Source organism: Geotrypetes seraphini, chromosome 17 (genome assembly GCF_902459505.1).
Source record: "Geotrypetes seraphini chromosome 17, aGeoSer1.1, whole genome shotgun sequence".
In the NCBI taxonomy this organism is placed as follows: Eukaryota; Metazoa; Chordata; class Amphibia; order Gymnophiona; family Dermophiidae; genus Geotrypetes; species Geotrypetes seraphini.
The window spans coordinates 14,151,185-14,173,617 of NC_047100.1; the positions used below are offsets into that span (position 1 = coordinate 14,151,185).

At 41.7% G+C, this 22,433-nt stretch overlaps 1 protein-coding gene across 5 annotated transcripts in view; it reads left to right on the forward strand.

The window, feature by feature from the left end:
- The window catches only part of CACNA2D3 (calcium voltage-gated channel auxiliary subunit alpha2delta 3), a 797,511-nt gene that overhangs the window by 361,695 nt on the left and 413,383 nt on the right, over positions 1 to 22,433 (forward strand). For all 5 annotated transcript variants that reach the window (XM_033926567.1, XM_033926568.1, XM_033926569.1 and 2 more), the window contains exons 6-8: positions 18,198 to 18,329; positions 20,230 to 20,290; positions 20,681 to 20,831. In XM_033926567.1, coding sequence (XP_033782458.1) covers positions 18,198 to 18,329; positions 20,230 to 20,290; positions 20,681 to 20,831 — 344 coding nt within the window. The remainder of the gene's footprint in view (positions 1 to 18,197; positions 18,330 to 20,229; positions 20,291 to 20,680; positions 20,832 to 22,433) is intronic.

Here is a 22,433-nt window from a genome sequence, read left to right on the forward strand (position 1 = left end):
TCAAGAAGGAAGAAAGAGCAATCCACCCTTGTTCTTGTCTCTGGCTGCCTTTTCCCCCAAATAACATCTCTTGACCCCTCGAAAAGTTCTTTCAAAACTTAAGAAATGGTCATCGGTGGATCACTAAGTACTAAATTCATGTCTGAATTACAGTGTGCTGGATCAATAAAATGTATCCTAACCTACAATAAATCCAGTTTTGCCACTGCTCTCATTTTCCACCATAGTGATTTCTTCTGTTGTTATTTGATGAGCATTATCAAACAGGTTTCATTAGATCACTTCAGGGAGTTGTGCAAATTATGGTATTTGTATAAAATGTGTTTGCATAATGTCCTTGAAAGTGGTCCCACTCAGCTTTATTTGCATTTGGGGGGAAATGACTTACCCATGCTTTGGTGTATAAGTTTCAATTGAAACAGGTTTCAGACTTGTTGAAGAAAATGAAATTAGGATGTAGATCCAAGGAGACTTATTCTTATTAGATAATGTTTTATGCCTATGTGCAATAGCTAAAGGAAATATTCTTTTTGCCAGCAAGATGCCATTTTATTTCATTGCAATTGATTATGTTGTCTACTGGGATTGCTATAGTATATGAAAAATCCAGGTACACATGCTCAGTCACAAACTTAACTAGAATTGAGGATGATCACTTGTGAAACACTTCATATCTTTTCCCACAGACGCTAGAATTTAATTTACAAGCTATATGCCCTGAAGAGACATTCTGCTGCTCTCTTTCCTCTTCCTCATCAGCATTCACTCTGGGTTCTGGATATCAACTCTTTTTTCTTTTTATGTCTGCTTATCAGAATTTTTACCATAAGATTTCTACCCAGTGTCAGCGCTGCTTCTCTTCCTTTTTGGTCTTTGCTAATTTGTTTCTCCAGTGATATATAGTGGGGGGGAGGGGGGACTGTTCCAGGTAACATCTTGGTGGGGACGCTGGCATCTCTCCCCCCTCTCTGCTCCAGCCTTCTCTGAGCCTCTCTGCTATGTGCACACCTTCCCTTCCCCCTGTGCCTCTAACTCTTCACCGGCATGAGCAGAATCTTCAACCTGCTGCTCACGCAAGCTTCAGCTCTCCCTCTGAAGTCATTTCCTGGTTGCAGGACCAGGAAATGACATCATATGGAGAGCTGAGGCCTGCGCAAGCAGCAGGTTGGAGAAGCTTCTCATGCCGGTGAAGTTGAAGAGGCATGGGGGAAGGGAAGGTGCGCATGTATGAAGCGGGAGGTGGGGTAGAAGTAGGAGGTGGAGAAGAGAGTGGGGGCGCCACGGCCCCAGGCACCTCCCACCCTCACTATGTCACTGTTTTTCTCCTTACAAAGCATATACGAAGGGGAATTCAATAATTTATCTGCCTCAGTAGGAAAGAAAGAGTCTTAAAATTTTTTTTTTTTTATTTTTCAATAAAGTTCCCTGATAGCTCCACACACTTCATCCGCATTTCTTGCAATGACTTTAGTCCCTTTGAAAATAATTTTTCTGTTTGACTTTCAAACTGGGGCATCGCAGCTTCCTTGACGTCTCCATTAGAGAATGACACAGGGAAAAAAATCTGTTCCCGTCACTGCCCCAGCCCCGGCCCACTGTCCCCTTCACCGCCCCATCACCGTCCCCACAGCATCCATATAAGCCTCAGTACTGCAATATTTAGCTTATTCCTTCCTTATAAATCAAAGTTCTGGCTTCTGAACTAGAGAAAGAGATGTTCAGTTGGCAGGGCTTTGTTTATAAATTTATATCAACACAACTAATATACTACTTTATCCTAAAGCAAAAAGAAAATAAATAGAATTTTTTTTTTCTACCTTTGTTGTCTGGTTTCTGCTTTCCTCATCTTCTCATTCAATTCCTTCCATTCACTGTGTGCCTTCTCTCTGCGTCTTCCATTTGCTCTGTTACTGTGCCTCTCCCTTCACCCCCCCCCCAATTGGTCTGGCACCCATCTTCTTCCCTCCGCTCCCCCATAGTCTGGCATCTGTCTTCTTCCCTTCCAGTGTCTTCTCCCCACTCTGTCTTCCACATTTCCCTTCAGGGTCTGTTCCGCTCCACCCTCCTTCAATGTCTGTTTTATTCCTTTCCACCACCACCCTTCCGTCCCTCCTTCACCATCTGTTCCTTTCTACCACCCTACAGCTCCTCTCGCGCAGCCTCCCTCCCTCTTACTTTCGTGGCACGTTACAATGTAATTTGTGCAAGCCACTGCAGGCTGCGAGCTCGGTCCCCAAACAATCTCGCTTCTGTGTTCCTATTTTCCCCATTTCTAATATCTTCCCTATGTATCTGGCATTGCCCCCCCTCCCCCCGTGTCCATATACCATCCCCATGGCATGTATATCCCCTTTATGTCTTTGTCCCTATGCCCCCATGCACATAATTTCCCCTCTGTTTCTGTTACCTTCCTGTGTCCAGATTTCCCCTCTCTTCCTCTTCCACACCAATGTGTCTCTTCTCTTCAACCCCATTTAGCTTCTTTCCCTCTTTCTTCCCCCCCATCCCTGCTTCCAGCATCTGGCTCACCTGCCTGACCACCCCTTTCTTTCCTGCTGTGGGTTTCTTTCTCTCCCTCTTCATCCCCTTGGCCCAGAATCTCTTTCCCTCCCTCCTTCCTAGTGTGAGCCGGTAACATGCACGATCGCGCGATCCAGCATCCCCCTCCCGCCCGATTTCAGCGTTCCGTCAACTCCCTCCCTCCACCTCACCTTAGATGCCGAGTTTGCCGGCTTTCTTTTTCGCCGAGCCGCACGCATTCAAAAAGCCGCGCACGCGCAGCTGCTCAGTTGTTCAATCTTCTCCTCTGAAATGCAGACTGGAAAAAAGAAGGCAACAGGAAGAAAGACACTCGTTTAAGAATCAGACTTCACCAAATTGAAATTGAGTCAACAAAAATTGGTAATATTCAAATTATTAATATTATTAATAAGCAATATTTCCTTCAAATATCTCTGAAGATAATAGACAGGAATGAGGGAAATGTTAAAATTGTAATGTTTCAGCATGTCGCCTATTCCCAAGAAATTTTAAATTCCTATGATCACTAGTCTCTCCTTAATAAAAGATACTGAAGATGTTTGCAAATCAACTCCTAATCTTTCAGACTGAGTCAGTCTAGAATCCAAACTTGAAACATTATTATCTAAATCTGTACATGTTTCCACCATCTTCATGTGAAAATTGACATACCTGAAGTATAGTAGACTTCAACCATCCCGCAGTCTGCACAATGTCCTTCCATGCGTCATTTAGTGAAATCTCCTTAGAATTCTCTAAGTAATTGTCCATCAATTTAGGACATGATACGATACTTGGCATCTGGGCTCCCTGCGCCGAAACCTGCTAGCGCAGTTTAATAAAAGGGGGGTATTCATTTATTTTCTTTCCCAATAGTAAAGGGCTGTGTTTACAATAATTTTTTTAAAATAGAACTTTGGGGGGCAAAATTTCAGTTGCGTTTTCCTTGTAAATGTGTCATTCACTTGGATCAGAATACTTATGTTTTTTATGAACCTTCCCAATTGCAGTATATTTTTGGAAGGGAAGGGAGTGACCATGCAGAATTCCAATTGACTCCAATTGACTGGTCTGATTTAAAAATGAAGACAAACGAGCTTCCATTTGGTTTTGTTACTTTAACTCTTTATTTTTTTCATTCCCAATGAATGTGAATTGTTTCTCTCTCTAGTGTGGACTATTCAAAAGTTAGTACGTATTTGAATTTTGAATGAGTATTGCATTTTCTTTGTATATTTTAATTTGGGAAAGCTTTTGTTTGTTCAATAAGCTTATTTTGTTGAAATAATGATAAATGAATAAATAAAAGAAAAAAACAAACCCAGAACTTAAGCTTACCAAGCTGGTCTCTGGGGCAACAATTTTGGCAATTTGATTGCTAAGTTTTGTTCCTACCAAATCTTTAGAAGGATGCTGAAAACCCATCTATTTGCTAAATTTTACAGATAAGTTTTTGTAATTTCAAGTATATAATTCCTGGTGCATGTACAGTGCTTGCATCCGTTCACCGCATAGATGCAAGAGTTTTTGCTTGTTAGGTTATGTTATTACCTCAAACTCTGGTCCCTTTAGTGCTACAAGTAGGTCTCGTTCTAAAAATAAACCCCAAAGAAAAACATACTTAATATGCAAATTAATCCGATTCACAGATAAAACCAATGCAAATATTTCTCATGAATATTCATTACCAAAGTAGCACATCTTATAAAATCAAGACCCCTGGGCAAGAGATAGCCAGGATAAATGTACTATTAAACCACAGAGAGAGAGGATTTTACCTGGAGCTAGTACAGCTGCTTCTACAAAGGGTATTTTGTTAATGCAGCTTGTCTGGGTTTTTTTTTTTTTTGTTAAATAAAGCTTCCTACAAAATCCTTTGAATAGAGTTAAAGTTAGAAAAGAAAGTCAAGGTGACTTAGGAGTTTTACCCCCGCTTTTACTAAGGCGTGATAAATGCTAACGGGCCCGTTATATTCTGTGGTTGCGTTAGCATTTAGAGCTCCTTTTACCAACCTGCGGTCGCGCGACGTGGAAAAGCTAACGCCAGCTCAATGGAGGCATTGGCATCTAGCGCGCGCTAAAACCGCCAGCGTAGCTTAGTAAAAGGGGCCCTTATTTATTTAGGGACTCTCTTTCTAAAGCAGGGGTAGGGAACTCTGGTCCTCGAGAGCCGTATTCCAGTCGGGTTTTCAGGATTTCCCCAATGAATATGCCTTGAAAGCGCAGTGCATGCACATGGATCTCATGCATATTCATTGGGGAAATCCTGAAAACCCGACTGGAATACGGCTCTCGAGGACTGGAGTTCCCTACCCATGTTCTAAAGGGTGTTAAGCCTTCTCACATCCTTAGTGTGGCTGGAAGAAAGAAGCACCTCATCAGCCAGTCCCAACCCAGATGGTGATGTGTGTGTGTGTGGGGGGGGGGGGGGGGGGGGGTAGACCAGGTACGGTAGGGGAGCAGGATGGGAGGGCAGTGGCAGAAGACCCCTTAGCTCTGTACTGTTTCCTTTTGTTCTTTGGGTGTGCACAGTGTTTAAATAAAGAATTACAAAAAAAAAAAAGAAAGATTGTCTTGGGCCTGGCTTTGTTTCCCGGTAGCTTTGAGGTAGGCACCATGAAGTTGCGCAATGCAAGACTGGCATTTGGGCACCAGATTCCATTGTAGAATACTACTGTAAGCCCGTATCAGTGTGCCTAATGTTTACATACTTGCTATTACAATACATAAATGTGGCAGAAATGCACATAATTTAAAATATTCTGTAATTATAGACTAGGTTCTCACCACCTGGCAATTGCGATGTCTAAACAGAAGCGTCCATTTATAAAATTGCCATATAGTTTAGCAAATAGATGAGGGGTTTCCTCCTCCAAGATATGTCGCCAGCGAAATGGTGGCTGTGTTTGAAGCTGCCTTAGAGGGGCATAAAATTATTCGGCAAGAATTAACAAAGAAAGGATAAATGAAATTTCAGAGCTGTACGTTAGATTAAAACATTTTAATGGCTTTTTCAAAACCCAGCACTTTGTCCGGGTTTTGAAAAGCTTCCTCAAAATAGCATCAGGCAGGAGGGCGTCCGCGGAGAAGGAGGGCAGGGCTAGGGTGAGATTGGGGGCGGGACTGGAGCATAATGGGGCGGGCATGGGTGGAACTGGTGGGTCTGGGGGCGGGGCTAGGGGGTCCAGATTTTACTAAAATTTTAGTAAAATCTGGTAACCCTACCAATTATAGCTCAATGTCCAAAGTATTGTAAGAACAGAACAAGGATAAGGGCCATCTTTATCCTTAAAGGGAATAAAGCACTATGAGAGAAAATTCTATAAACAGTGCCTAAACTTAGATGCCTGTAGGTGCCCTACTTGCACCTAAATTAGTTGGGAAACACTGTTGAAACAGCAAACAACGTTAAATTTAAAATGCCTACTAGTGCCTAAACAAAAGGCACCAGAATCACGCCTCCGGATATGCCTAATGGCGCCTAGTGCCGTTATAGGCGTGGCTAACACCGGAAGCGGCATTAGGTACCGTAGAGCACCTATGTCGGCGCAATTCACAGTTAAGATAGGCGTCAGAAAATCCTGGCTTACATTTCCAGTGCCCATCTGTTCTGGAAGTGCGATTCTCTAAACAGCGAAGAAAGAAAGATAAATGGAGGAGAAACAAATCCACAAACTCAGAGTCGCAAGGCAAAGCGTGGATATGGCCTAATAAGATTGGTGAACACTATTTGTTACATAAAAGTCCTTTATTCATCAAATAACTGAACGGCTCAAACTCTTTGACTCGACGTGTACATGTTTCGGCCTCAACCGGCCTGCCTCAGAGGAGTCTACAAAATATAGGCATAAAACAATTAATAAAAGAACCAAACCAATAAATATAAAAGAAAGCAATTAAAACCAATATGTAAACATCCATATACCACAAAATGGCATTGTGGTACAAGAGTGGAATGAACACATGGAAAAATACACAATTGCTGAACTCTGTATTTAAACATAAAAGCAGGCCTTAAAAATGTTTCAAATACAATTAACACCCGCATTTGAATATTAGATAGATGTGTTTACATGTCTTGAACTATAATTAATTATATTTATATTGTTTTAAAATGGGTTATGAACACACCGTTCAGTTATTTGATGACTAAAGGACTTTTATGTAACAAATGATGTTCACCAATCTTATTAGGACATATCTACTCTCTGCCTTGCGATTCTCTAAACAGCGCCATCGCGTGATTGACATGTGATCAGCGGTCGCATTTTAGACGGTTGCCAATACCAGTTCTGTTTAGAGAATACGGACCTTAATGATGAAAATATATCCAGTAGGTTTACTGAATACTTTTCTTCCCTCTAAATTCAAACCATCTGATATTCAGCTGGCGGTGGGCAGTGCTTTGACTGGCTGTTGCTGGCTTTCAACCTGGGTATTCAATGCTGGGCTAGCTAGTGCATGGCTGGTTAAAGTAATATTCAGACTTAACTGGCCATTGCTTAGTAGGCAAAGTTAGGCCTGCTTTTTATGTGGTCTTATTTGTCTGCTAAGCCTGGATGCTTAAGTTCCATGTAATGGGACTTAAGCAGTCATGCCCCTGGAATGCACCCAACATTCGATTAAGTTCCAAATAACGGGACTTAAGCAGTCATGCCCCTGGAATGCACCCAACATTCGACTTAAGTTCCAAATAACGGGACTTAAGCAGTCATGCCCCTGGAATGCACCCAACATTCGATTAAGTTCCAAATAACGGGACTTAAGCAGTCATGCCCCTGGAATGCACCCAACATTCGATTAAGTTCCAAATAACGGGACTTAAGCAGTCATGCCCCTGGAATGCACCCAACATTTGACTTAAGTTCCAAATAACGGGACTTAAGCAGTCATGCCCCTGGAATGCACCCAACATTAGAAGCCCAAGAAACCAAGGAAATCAACCCCATGAAAAACTCACAATAAACATTGCACATCAACCAGAAGTTATTTTATGTCCAGTTGATATGTAATGTTCCTTCCCCACTTCTTTTATTTATTACACCCCCCCAACATTGCCAGTTTTATTTTTTTGTGCTAACTGGTCATTTTAAAAAGCGATAACCAATTAAATTCCACTAACAATGATTGGTTAGCTGCTGAAGATGCGAGTTAAACTTGTCAGCAGTTGTTCCCAACTGGTTAACTCGCACTGAATATCGGATAGTTCTCCATGAAATAGATCCTAGGCTAATCTCCTTCTTCCTAAATTGCTGCCAGTAGATAAGGCGTGATTAGAACAGGACAAACTAAAGAGAAGAATAACCAGGCTATCAAACACATGGGTCCAATCAAGTCTCCTGGACCCTATGGCCTTACAGAAGGGTTTTATCAAGCTATCGGGGACTCGTTGATCAAAAGATTGAACAAGTTATATGATACATTTGTAGCTACTAAAGAAGTCTCAGGTTGCTTTACAGAATCAGTTAGTGTCACTGCTGGAAGAACCAGGGAAGGAGCCTCTATATGTGCAGAATTATAGGCCAATATCATTATTAAATGTTAATGCAAAAATTGTGTTAAAATTCTAGCTTTATAAATGCAAAAACAAAAATAGCCCCCGCTCAAAAAAAAAAAAAAAAAGCTGAGACATGATTTGCAAAGATCAAATACACTTCCCCCTCCCTATTCGCGGTTTCAACGTTCGCGGTTTAGATTATTTGTGATTTTTTTTTCCCCCCCAGTCCCCCTCCCTGAAAATCGCTTGTTGGCAGCCCAAATTGAAAAAAACCGGCCCCGGGATTTGAAGCGGGGCAAGGAGAGAGGCGATTGGAAGAGGAGGGAAGCGATTGGAGGAGGAGGGGGAGGCGGTTGGAGACGAAGGGAGGTGATCGGAGACGGAGGGGGCAGAGGAAGTGAGCAGCCGCCCCAGGAGCATTTACAAACAGCGCCTAGGAGTTAGATGTTTATAGAATCAGGGCTTAAATTCTTATAGATTTGCGGATTATAATTATATTGCAGTATTTGGGGGCGAAAAATACTTTTTGGGTTCTAATTTTCTATAAAATAGGTAATCCTGATTTGATAGCTACTTGGGAATAGCTGATGAAGAACTGTGACCGAATGATATTCATAGCTCCTTTTAACTGGGAAATTGAAAAATCCAGCTAATCAAAAAATGACTGTGGTTCATCATGTTTCAATATCTTTTCGAGCAGGCTTTTTCTACACTTGGAAGATTTCTTCGACGCAAGCAGAACCCTGCATTTCTCACGAGTGACTACGCTTGTCTTTTAGCGTGCGGGTGAAAGCCACACTAGCAAAATACTTCCTGACAGAAGCGATGGGTCTCCTGTTGGCCTATAAAAAGAAACCCACTCATGAGAGAACTGTAATCCTATTCTGAAAATTCAACCTTATGAACTTATAAGACTCGTTTCCCGACTGCTTGGGTGAAGTGACTGCTGTAGATGGGATGAATATGATTGCTCGTCACACATAACAACAGAATCCAAATTAGATTAGAACTTTGGGTGACGGGACGTCAGACTAAGGAGCCAGGTTAAGCTGAAAATGAAAACCACTGTATGGATTTTGATTTAGAGCACATCAGGCATTTTTTTTTTTTTTTTTAAATGGCAAAAAATTGGGTTGAGTGAAACAGTCTCCTCTCTGTAATATTGTAGACTGGCATAACTAGATAGAACACTTTTAAGAGGGGAGTAATTCATCTTTAATCTGATTCCTGCCCATCTGAGCCCTCATTAGACAATAATTCGTAGGTCTGCCCAGACTGATGAGCTTGTGAGCCTTCTCTGACCCCCGACCCGATTCACTAACCTTCCGCCCGATCCAATCCGCACATGCAAACGAGGGGAAATGGCATGCGTAAATAGGAAGGCAGCGATTCACTGAACAGAAGATGGTACCACCGATTGGGCTTGCCGACCCAAAAAGAAGTGACTGCCGACCGTCCTGCTCTTTGCCGCCCTAAAATCCCAGCCCTGAAAACTCTCAAAACAAAACGGCTCCCTTGTGCCAAAAAGGCGCCCGGCCTGTCTGCGAGGCCGTGGTTTTAACCTGCGGGATTTAAAGCGTGTTCTGTTCCATTCTGCCTGCGCAATTTCCTTTCGGCAACTGTCGGTACCTATGCTACCCCTCACCCCTTTGTTTTGACCACGCTGGTGCGGAGGGCAAGCGCGTGCACGGATCACAGCTACAAGCAAAGTGGATGGTCTTGTGCCTGCGTCTGGATCGCTCTGCATCGATCCGTGGGGTTGGGGTGTGGCATGCGTCCGATCAAGAGGACTGTTTAGTTTTTCGGTCGCCCGGCAAGACTCGGCCATGGATCGCCCAACAACAGTGATCTTAGTGAATCTAGGCCTATATCTGTATACATCTCATGTGTAGTCTGGTTTTCTGGTCTTTTACATGTGTTCTTGGGACCTAAATGGTGATTGATTGATTTTAGGTATTGTATACTACCTATCAAAGTTATCAGATACTCAGGCATTTTCCCTATCTGACCTGGTGGGCTCACAATGTATCTAACATAACTGGGGCAATGGAGAATTGAGTGACTTGCCCAGGGTCATAAGGAACATAAGAATATAAGAATTGCCTCTGTTGGGTCAGCGGCCCTCTGGTCAAAGACCAGCGCCCTGACTGAGACTATCCCTATCAGCGTACGTCCTTGTTCAGCAGGAACTTGTCTAACTTTATCTTGAATCCCTGAAGGGTGTTTTACCCTATAACAGCCTCCAGAAGAGCGTTCCAGTTTTCCACCACTCTCTGGGTAAAGAAGAACTTCCTTACGTTCGTACGGAATCTTTCCCCTCTCAACTTTAGAGAGTGCCCTCTCGTTCTCCCTACCTTGGAGAGGGTGAACAACCTGTCCTTATCTACTAAGTCTATTCCCTTCAATATCTTGAATGTTTCGATCATGTCCCCTCCCAATCTCCTCTGTTCGAGGGAGAAAAGGAGCAGCATGGGATTTGAGCCCACAACCTCAGGGTGCTGGGGCTCTTGCTCTAGTCACTATGCCACTTCTTCCTTCTTTATAAAATCGACTCTCTAATTGCTTACTGCACTTTCCTAAGCTGCGTCGATTAAATAATTTGATAGTGTTAAAAAAACAAAACAACAACAACCCACTACCTTAATACTTTTCACTGATTTTTTTTTTTTTTTTTGCATGGTAACACTTTTCCTAAACATGTTAACATTTATCATTTCAATGCTTTCCACAACTGGATAGGTAGAAAAGCATTTCCTGATCTTTCCCTCAGCCTGAGCTTGCGATCATCTCATGCAAGAATGAATACAAAGAATGAGAAGATACATAACTATGAAATGCTTATGAAATATGAGTGAATGTTGCAGCAGCTAAAACCGTGGAGATGTGCAAAAATTATGCACTAGAATAAACCTCCCAGGGACAGAGCCAAATTATTTTTAAAGCTTGACTAAGGAGCCCTTTTACTAAAGTTGGAGCCAAATTCTATGCATAGCAGCACAAAAATCAGCATCAATCCACATGGCGCTTAGTTGGATTCTATAAAAGGCACCTACTACAGTGGTGCCTCGCATAACGAACGCCTCGCACAGCGAACGCTGCGCACAACGAACTTCATGTCTTGCTTCCTACAACGAACTTCATTTCACACAACGAAGTCGCCCGAGCTGCATCCTTCCGCGCAGGCACTGCGCTTAACTGCCCTCCCTCCGCCTGGCTCCCTGTGCAGTGGCGGACCGTCGGCTCGCAGGGGCCCGGCGCCTACTGCTGATGCGTTGGGGGGGGCGGAGCTACTCTCGCCGCTTCCCCGATGCTAGAAAAAAAAAAAAAATGAACAGTTAAATCCCAGTTTTTGCCGCTGAGACTCTGCCCTCTCTCACTGTAAAATTAGACTCTATTTAGTCTGTCTTTAAATTTAAAAAATGTGTGTTGTTTTAAAAAACAATTATGTTTTTAGATGTATCTAAATAAAAATAATAACAACAAATTTATCTTTTTTTATGTCATCTTAGCATATTTTATGCTACAGAACGAATTATTTTTTTTAACATGTATTGTTATGGGAAAACGCGTTTCACATAACGAACTTTTCGCATAACAAACTTGCTCCTGGAACCAATTAAGTTCGTTGTGTGAGGCACCACTGTATATATAGAATTGTTCTTATTGAATGTACATAGCATAACATTTAGGGACACCCGTTTAGGCCAAGGCAAACCAGATCTAAATTAACATGCAGTGAGTGCAAATCTAAGGCAGTAAAATGCAGCTTTAGAGAATGACACGGTGACGGATAACTGCGGGAAACCATCCCGTGTCACATTATGTTAACTGCTAAACCAAAGTGGAAACAGTTACCCCCCCACAATGCGGCGCAATCTCTATTAAGTAAAGTGGGGGGGGGTTTTCCCCCACGCCCCCCTCGTCGGAGCCGTAAAAACGGTAATTTTCTGCAGCGCGCGCCTCCACGCTGCGCTCAATTGTCTGCGCGCGCCTTTGTCCCGGCGCGCTTTTGACCTGACACCATCTGCACTCGTTTACAGAACAGGTTAACCCTTTATTTGGCGTTGTTGCTCAGAAGCAACATGTGTTTCCTACGGCTCTTATGGGAGATCTGCATTAGAGAATGACCCGGGGACAAATTGTTCCCCATCCTCGCGGGAACTCATTTTCCCCATCCCCGCGAGTTCTTTTCCTGCCCCTGCCCCATCCCTGCAAGCTCCATCCTCATCTGCACAAGCCTCAAACACGTTTTTTTTTTTTTTTTTTTTAATTATTTATTTATACAATTTTATAATATTACCAAGCATAGACATCTTGTACAGAAAAGTGCGATCAAAAACCAAATTAACTTAATTTTCCAAAATTGAAAAACACAGCTAAACTTAAAAATAAAAATACATAAAATAAACTCATTTGATCACACACTAGTCCTTAATAACAGGATTTAAGATTTAAAGAGTAGAGCAAAAATGAATCAAAAAATGTTTTCAAGGAAAGCCATATGTCTACTGCAGTACAAAGACTTAAACTTCCTTAGGCGCAGCTATTCCATTCTCAAAACGTTTCATTGAGAGGAAACGTATCAAATGAGATGGCTCTGTAAAGATATACTTCAAAGAACAGTATCTAACTACACATTTACATGAGTATCTCAAAAAGAAAATACCCCCTATTTGAGTCACTCCAGGTTTCAAGATTAAGAATTATCTTCTTCTTTTTGAATCTCTCTAGAGACATCAGGAAATATCTGAATGTGATGTCCTAAGAAGTCCTTGGATCTATTTTGAAAGAAAAGTTTTAATATCCAATCCTTGTCTGGAGCCAAAGCCACAGACATCAAGAGAGTGGCTGGAACAGCCAATTCTCTATCCAATTGTTCCAATAATGCGGAAATGTCCAATGGTCTTTCCCGAGATTCCTCAACTTTTTCTTCTTTGACTTGGGATTTAACTGGAAGATAATATACCCTTTTAAGGGGAGGTAAAGAGCTTTCAGGAATTTCCAGTATTTCCATAAAGTAACGCTTCACCATTTCTCGAGGAGAAATTGATAAGATCTTAGGAAAATTAATAATTCTCAAATTGTTAGTGCGACCATTGTTCTCCAGAGCTTCCAATCTCCTCCTGAGAATTATATTATCTTTAACCAGTAACTCTTGATTATATTTTACTGATGTTAGCTCTTTACTTGTGTTTTGTGTCTCTATTTTTAACTGAGATATATTTTGTTTTATCAATTTTATTTCTCCTTTCTCTTCTTTAAGCTCTTTATCCAAATTTTTAATTTGAGAATTTAAGGAGTTTCCTAAATTCACCACCAAGTCCCATAATGCTTCTGGGGGTTTGGTTGGAGAAAAAAAAAATGTACTTGTGCTGTGAGAGACTGTTCTGAGATTTGGTTTACCTCCATGAAGTCTTGTTCTCCCCCAGCCTCGGTTGTCCCAGTCGCAGGTCCTGCCATAGTGAACATGTCGCTCTGGGATGTCTCCAACAGCAAGAACCTCCAACACACTGGCCTCCAGAGACGAGAGCGCTACCTCTTCGGGTGCTTTCTGGTCCTGTGGAGAGCTGGCTGCTTGCGGCAACGGTTGAAGGGGTGGCGTCCTGACGTTGGGGCTTAGAGTAACATCGAACCCTGAGGTTTTCACCGTCGCACTACTCCCCGGCGGTGTCCCAAGCGGGCTAACTCCTGACGCTTCTTGCTCCTGTTGCAGACGCCGAAGAAGATCATCGATCGTTACCGAAGGGGCAGTCGATAGCCGGGAGGTGCCACCAGCGTTCCTGCCCCGTCTCTTCGGCATATTAGTGCAGGCAAAGTTGAAGATCTAATCTAAACCTTATATACTGCATCATCTCTACATTCGTAAATTTCGACACGGTTAACAAGAGTTAGGGTAGAAAGGAACTCCAGTGGAGGGAAGAGGCAAAATGAAGAGAAAATTTAGAGGACTAGCATAACCAGAGAGGGAGGAGGAGTTAACACTTTTGAGAATATCCAGGTTTTCAGATGTTTACGGAAGAGTTGGAGGGAAGATCACTGCAGCAGACATTCAGCGGCCATCCAGCCTCAAACACTTTAAAATCATAAGTGTTTGAGGCTTGAGCTGTTAAGGCAGAGCTTACAGTAATGAGGCAGGGACAGGGACAAAACTCATGGGGACGGAACGTGGAAATTGAGTTCCTGCGGGGACAGGGACAAATTTGTCCCCAAGTCATTTTCTAATCTGCATTTCCAAATGCTTGTTACTTGGTACTTGCTCTCTTTCGACATCAAGTTATGTAAAGCAGCCATTTGGCTTATCTGCCAATTAAAGAGTTAACTTCCTAAAACATGTTGGTAAAAGGGCCCCATAGTCTCTTTAAAATTAGCCCTATTGCGGCAAAAACTGTATCCATTACAAAACAACTCCAAAAGTTTGCATTGCTTTGATGGAGGAGCATTTTAGACCGGCAGTTAATATGGGTAAAATTATTTTTAACTTAAGCAAAGTTGTTTAGACATTGCATTACTTTATTAAAAATAATACACCCTTAAATGCAATTTCAAAACTCTTCCCCATAGCCCAGGTGCCGTATTTATGCAGTGGATCCTAAAATCCAGGTCAAGCATAGCCACGGTGGTGTATGGACTTTTAAATGTCAGAGTTTGGAGTCGACAAATAAGTTCTGAAAATGCTTTTTTCGGGGTTTAGATTTCAGATTTGGAAACTTGTTTGGGGGGTTTTTTGTTCTCCTTTTTTGGCTAACCTTTGCCGCTCTATCAGTTCAGCCAAGCAGTTCTCTTTCATTTATGGTCTGATTAAGCATTGTTTTTCCAATGGGCACAGAATAGGAGAAATCGTAATAAATCAGACCTAGGGTTGGGCCTTTGGGAAAAACGATTAGTATATCTTTCCCATTCTGCCTGTTTTATCCTTTAATACCCAAACTGCAAGAGCATCATATATAATTTAGTTTGGAGCATAAGAGCATCTAATTTTTCATTCCCAAGAAACAATCAATGCAATTCCTGCTAACATTGACATTCAAAGGCAGACAAAGGAAATGGGGCTTAAAACCAAGAGTATCTTATTTGCTTGGCTAAGGTTAAACTAATGAATCCTATTTGTTATTCAAACAGTCTAGAATTTCCATACTAGATACCATTGGCTTTAAAATAACTTTGTTTTTTTTAAGAAATATTTTTTTCATATAGCGTCTTAAATAATGCCAAAAGACATCTTGGTAACAGATTGGGACAGAGGTCTTTATATAATGTAATACAAGAACATAATCTCTTTTTCTTTCATTCATGTGGGTTCAATTCATATGCTGTAATTCTATACATTGTGAAGAAAAACAGATCGCAGACATTGTAACATTTCTATTAGCTCTGAATCCAGCATTACCTCTTTCCTTGGGGGTTCAACCACCATTTGCCTGATTCTTGCAGATGGGATGCTCCAGTCCACATCCAATATACTGTACAGTGAATCGCGGACTCAGTAATTCACAGTATTTTTCCAACCGCCTCTTCCTGGTACTAAAGTCAGGCTACACTAGGGGTGTCAAAGTCCCTCTTCGATGGTCGCAATCCAGTCGGGTTTTCAGGATTTCCTCCAGTGAATATGCATGAGATCTATTAGCATACAATGAAGGCAGTGCATGCAAATAGATCTCATGCATATTCATTGGGGAAATCCTGAAAACCTGACTGGATTGTGGCCTTCGAGGAGGGACTTTGATACCCCTGGGCTACACCAACCAGGAGCTGCTTTGACACACTATCTGGCATGTCAAAGCTGCTCTTCTTGATTGGTGTAGCCTGACTTTAGTATCAGGAAGAGGCAGTTGAAAAATACTGAGAATGATTTTTAGCACCCGCCGGCACCCCAGCTGCCCTCTCCTGCCTTTCATCGGATTCTAAACCGCATTTGCGGTTTTTTTTGAAATTCGCAGGTGTTCCTGGAATGGAACCCTCGTGAATTTGGGGGGAGTACTGTATTGAAATCTCCTAAAAAGCATCTCATCCTTCATTTCCAACTTTTGGATATAGAGGGGCATTTTCGATAGTGTGTCCAAGCCTGACTTTGGACTTATACCACAAGACATCCAAATATTGAGGCGGGAAGCATCCATTTTCGAAACCAATAGACAGCCCCCAATTTTTTTTTTTTAAATGATTTGGACATCTTGGCCTTTAGGACATCTAAATTTTTTAGACATTTTCGAATACAAAAACATCCATGTTCAAAACGTCTCAATCCAGACCTTTTGGAAGTGGGAGGGGCCAGCATAGTAATGGATTGGCTACATAGACATCCGAACAGAGCAGTAGAGCACTTTAGAGGGCACTACTGTGAACTTCACATAAATGGTGTCAGATGTATATCTCACCCTAACCCTCTTATAATTTATAATGAGCCCCAAAACCTATCTTACCCACCTGTCTACCACTCCATTTAGCCCTTGTGGCTGTAGCTGGCACCTATATGACAGTATAGTAGAGTTTGGGTAGGTTTTGATGGGCTCAACTTCATACCACAGATGTGGTTAGAGTGTCTTATAGGTCTGGGTCCTCTCTTCTATGGTTCTCTAGCTCACTCACCAGAGAATCCTACACACTTGATGGTCTACTAGACTTCCCCATACCAGATGCTGCTATTCTAGGGCCAGGTATATACCTATATTTTCTCATTTTTGTGTGGTGGAAGGAGGTCAGTAAGCACTGGAGTATGTGGAGGTGTCTTACTTTGATGCATGCAGTGATCCTCTGGTCAGTTTGGGTGCCTTTGTGGCACTTAGATGTTTCTAAAACAGGTCTAGCTCTGACTCTCTAAGTTTCATCCAGGACATGTAAAATGTTTGATGATTGCTGCAAGACATCCAAGTCTAACCTGCCCTTATACATGCCCAAAGCCCGCCCATAACATGCCTCCAAAACGCCCATCTCGAGCTCTGTTGAGCTTTTCAAATAAGCGGGTAACAGTTAATACATACAAAAAAATAAATCACAGACTACATTATGTGTCAAAAACACTCATTAAAACCATATATTTTACCCTTTGCTTGACTTCCAACACAAATAGGAGATGCTCATATGTGGGCAATTTTTGGACAAGCACATTGCAGCTACTAATTAGGAAACCAGTGGAGGCAGTTTCTCGTTGAAGATTACCTAACAATTCCCACATGTACTAGAAACACTGGGAGCTACTGAAAATGGCTACAACGTAATTGAATACTTATTTGCATACCCGAAGATTTTAGGCTGTAAATGTAGATCTTTCTTAGACAGGATGCTCACATTTCAAGCAAGTAAACAACAGTCCTGGTTGGGTAACTATATTAGTGGAGCCATGTTGTCGTACGGCGCCTTCCGAAAAGAAATTAAGACAGTACTATTTGATAAATTTATCTCCTAATTCGAGGTTTTATTCTCAACATAATAATTGTATTGCATTAACTTAAATATTTTTATTGTCTTATTAGTTAATATGCTGTATTCTTACCATTAATATTTTGTATTTTGATGATTGTCCAGTTTTCTCTTTTGTGTAAACTGCCTAGAATTCTTTTGATTGAGGCGGTATAGAAAAATAAAGTAGGATGAGGATGGACTAGCTGGACTTTAATATGTCCTGGAGTTTCATGTTGAAATTCTGGTGCATTCTTTAACAGACGTATTTTGCATTTGTAAGGTATATGTAGGGTCAAAATACGTCTACGGCACTGGCAGCCACGAGATTTTCAAAAGGAAACTTGATGGAGAGTTTCCTTTTCAAAATTCAAAATCAGCTTGAAAACTTCCTATGGCCACTGAAAATGACCTCTTGCATGTCATCAGTAAAGACTGGGATCAAAGATGGGGGGGCCCTGTCATTTAAACCACAGCAGTCATTATTGTGATGATTGGCCTTTCCTGGATAGATGAAAGTGACTGAATCGTTGTTTTCTGTAATATAATCATTAAATTAATCAGATTCATTGCAATAGACTGCTTTCCATGAAACCACCCTATTCTCATCTGCTCTATCAATAAACACAGAACTATAAATTAATAGGTAATCTAATTTAGGAGGAGCTTCCAGCAAACCCAATTTAGTACTCTAGACACTGAAGCAAATTACTGTTAATGAGCTGACACACAAGATTATTTTTATTGGTGATGTTTAAGATACCCTTTTTCCTCCTTGTTTCAGATCCAGAAATTGTAAATGGAATTTATTGGTCAGAATCTTTGAACAAAGTGTTTGTGGATAACTTTGATCGGGACCCCTCTCTTATCTGGCAATATTTTGGAAGCGCGAAGGGATTTTTTAGGCAATATCCTGGTAGGTATAAACCTTGTGATGGTGACAATATGTAAAGATAGCTCTTGTGATATTGAGATTCTGGCAGTCGATATGTTTTTAACCACTGAGCGACAAACAAACAAAGGATCCAACAAAGCGGCAGTATGGAATCGAGTCGAAAGACAAAGGCAAAAACTGCAGTGGTGATGTACAAGATACCAAGTCTTTAATGAACAATCATAAAAGGACAAATATAGTCATAAAACAGGTTGTATCCAAAAGGATTGATGAACCCGGACCTGACACGGTCCATGTTTCGAAGAAACACTCCTTCCTCAGGGGTTCTAAATGGATAACAACTGGAATGGAGCATAATATATTGTGTCCCTTTTACAAAGCCAAGGTAATGCATCTTGGCACGGCTAATGTGACACTGCCCATAGGAAATGAATAGACTGCCACATGGGAGTTACTACCAAGACTTTGTAAAAGAGGCCCTAATGTTTCTAAAATGACTAACATAACCATTTATGTACCAGCACATAAATGTCTGTGTCGACATTTCATACCATAGATGTTCATATGTTATTTTCCCGGGTTACCCTACTGATGATTTTTAAAGTATTATTCTTAAAATGGATGTTCATGCTAAGCATCGTTGACATATAAGCATCCATTTCACCCTGTATTGCAGAACTGGCTCAGCTTCAGCAGATCCTGTTCTAAGATAGAAACATGATGGCAGATAAAGGCCAAATGGCCCATCCAGTTTGCCCATCTGCAACACTCACTATCTCCTCCTCTCCCTAAGAGATCCCATGTGCCTGTCCCACACTTTCTTTTAATTCAGACACAGTCTTTGTCTCTAACACCTCTACTGGGAGACTATTCCATGCATCTTCCACACTTTCTGTAAAAAAAGTATTTCCCTAGATTACTTCTGAGCTAATGGTGTGCGGTCAGGGCCTTCAGGGGATTCACCCCAACCCCTCCCCCTAAAGGCCCCTCTACACCCCTGCCTTTTGATTTATTTATTTTTATTTACTTTTGGGCAGTTCTCCAAACCCCCCTGAAGGCCCTGACAGTACTAATTTGAATTTGATTGGCTGGGCAGCAGCTGCCTATTTTCTGCTCAACCAATAAAATTCAGAGCACGGTTCTCAGGGCCTTTAGGGGCAGGAGTTGGGTGAATCCCCTGAAGATCCTGAGAACCGTGCTCTGAATTTTATTGGTTGAGCAGAAAATAGGCAGCTGCTGCCCAGCCAATCAAATTCAAATTAGTACTGTCAGGGCCTTCAGGGGGGCTCGGAGAACTGCCCAAAAGTAAACAAAAATAAATAAATAAAAAGGCAGAGGTGTAGAGCTGGGGATTCACGGAATCCCCTGAAGACTCTCACCACATGCTGCTGTTCTGGGCCTATCGCCTCTTAACTTCATCTCATGCCTTCTCACTCTGGAGTTTCCTTTCAATTGAAAGAGATTTGCCTCATGATATTAGCATAATGTTAGACATCCCAACTTGTATGTCTAATTTCTGATTTGAACGACCTTTCTAAAATGCTGCTCCATAGGAATTTATGAGGATGTAGACGTGTGGGTGTCTGTTCACTCGTTTTTTTTTTTGGTCACTCTGGTCCTTCTGGACCTTCTGGTTACTCTGGCTTACCGAGGGTTAGGCATAAGCCAGTATTCCTTAACTCTCCCCCACCCCCGATGGTCACCTGAGAACCAGTACAGCTCTTTCCATTTCTTTATATTGGTCAACTGGAGCCCTTCTCTCCAGTTGTTCATGCATATTGCCTTTCTTTAAGCGTTCCAGGTACTCTAGTTCTCTGTGATGGGACATACACCCCATCACAGAGGACCCCCCCCAAAAAAAAATGGTTGTAATAAATATACAAATGTCTTCTGATATATAACACTTGACTCCTTTCTTTAGGTATCAAATGGGAACCAGATGAGAATGGAGTTATTGCTTTTGACTGCAGAAACCGAAAGTGGTAAGTTAACAGGTGTCAAAGTGATGTGCTTTCAGTTACAAGTAGGGATGGGTTGTCATTTGCAACGACATGGAACATGCCAATGACATCTCCCATTGTTGTTGCATGTTGATAACAATTTTTGTGGGTTTTGTTTGCTGATAGTAGTTCACACTCTTTGCCAAAGAGGGTTCCTTCTTTTGGAATGAGAATACAAACTTTTTTGATAGTGTGTGCATTGATAAGCCACCTTTTGCAAAGAGTATGCCGTCTCAATGACATTGCTCCCATGATGGCATAAGGGGGAAACGAAAATGAGCAAAACAGATATTTCCAGAAACAATATGAGCAATCCCTACGTAAGAGTAATATTGTTTCCAAGGCTAATCATCTGATTTTTCTTTGGTCTAGGTACATTCAAGCTGCTACCTCTCCAAAAGATGTTGTGATTTTAGTTGATGTTAGTGGAAGCATGAAAGGTCTTCGACTGACAATTGCAAAGCAAACTGTATCTTCAATTTTGGACACCCTGGGAGATGATGACTTTTTTAACATAATTGCCGTGAGTTCATTTGTTTTTCCCTTCTTTTGAGTTTCTTTTCTTTTTAGTTTTTCAGGACTCCACCTTTTTTCTCCTTGGGGCTGATATCCTTTGCAGATTGAAGGGGACAACAGGTACGAGGGGGCATTCGGAGAAACTGAAGGGAGACAGGTTCAAAACAAATGCAAGGAAGTTTTTTTTCACCCAAAGGGTCGTGGACACTTGGAATGCGCTACCGGAGGAAGTGATCAGGCAGAGTACGGTACAGGGATTGGACGGATTCCTGAGGGATAAAGGGATTGTGGGATACTGAGAGAGGTGCTGGGATGTAATACAAGTATAGAAAGCCAACCAGGTAATAAGTATAGAAACCCAACAGGTCGTACATGTGCAAGACCGGAGGGTTAGGACTTCGATGGGAAGATAGGACTTCAATGAGAAACCAAGGTGGCAAGGGAGCCCCTTCTGGTGATTCAGACAGGTCGTGACCTGTTTGGGCCGCCGCGGGAGCGGACTGCCGGGCGGGATGGACCTGTGGTCTGACCCGGCGGAGGCACTGCTTATGTTCTTATGTTCTTAAATGGCTTAGCACCATGAGAAAAAGCATGAGCTTTTTTTTTTGTAAAATCTTCCTGAAATGTAGTCAAAAAAATCACCAGATTGTCCAATTTTCCATTTGTAATTTTGCCACACATAATTCTGTAATGACCTCAGTTGTATCATTATTTTGGCTCATTGACGATACCTTTGGGAATTCTTTTGCAAATGGAAAACAATGCACAATAGTGGCAAAGAGCATGTGTTGAAATTCACAAACATGATTATGAGGAGCATTTTTGATATAAGGACCTCTTTTACAAAGCTGCGCTAGCGGCTGCTGCGTGGTAACGGCCCCGAACCCCATAGAGATTTAAAGGGCCCTAAATCTGAGTTTATGCAAAAAGAGAGTAGGAATACTGGAGTAACCACCAAGTAGGTTCTTGATCAATTATCATAAGGCTCAAAAATCTATAACCTCACTGTGCCATTATTGTGCCATAAATTTATCTAAATGGCACTCAATTTTTATATATAAATGTTCTTGTGAGGATCACCAATCAAACTCTCGCCAAGATATATACCAAGCTCAGTATAGATCGGAAACTCCTCACCTCCAATATATAATCCCCAGCTCCTCAGAAGTACCACCTGGGCTCAAAAGTTTCCACTGCCCTAGGCTTTATGTACTACCTCCTCACTGGAGCCGCTATCAATTTTACTAACAAACGTTACTTTTAAATTTAAAATTTTTATTTATCAACCCTTCTAGCATATTTCAAGGGTACTTAGCTTTTAATTGTGGTCTTCTTTTCAGGGAAATAGTTGTTAAATAAAAATTTAAAAATAAAGTTGGTTAGTAAAAATTGATAGCGGCCCCAGTGAGGAGGTAGTACATAAAGCCTAGGGCAGTGGAAACTTTTGAGCCCAGGTGGTACCTCTGAGGAGCTGGGGATTATATATTGGAGGTGAGGAATTTGGTATATATCTTGGTGAGAGTATAATTGTTTAAGACTTGGCTAAAGTACAAGTCACAGCTATCCACAACAGGTAATATAGAGAGGTACCAGGGATCTCGAGCGCTCA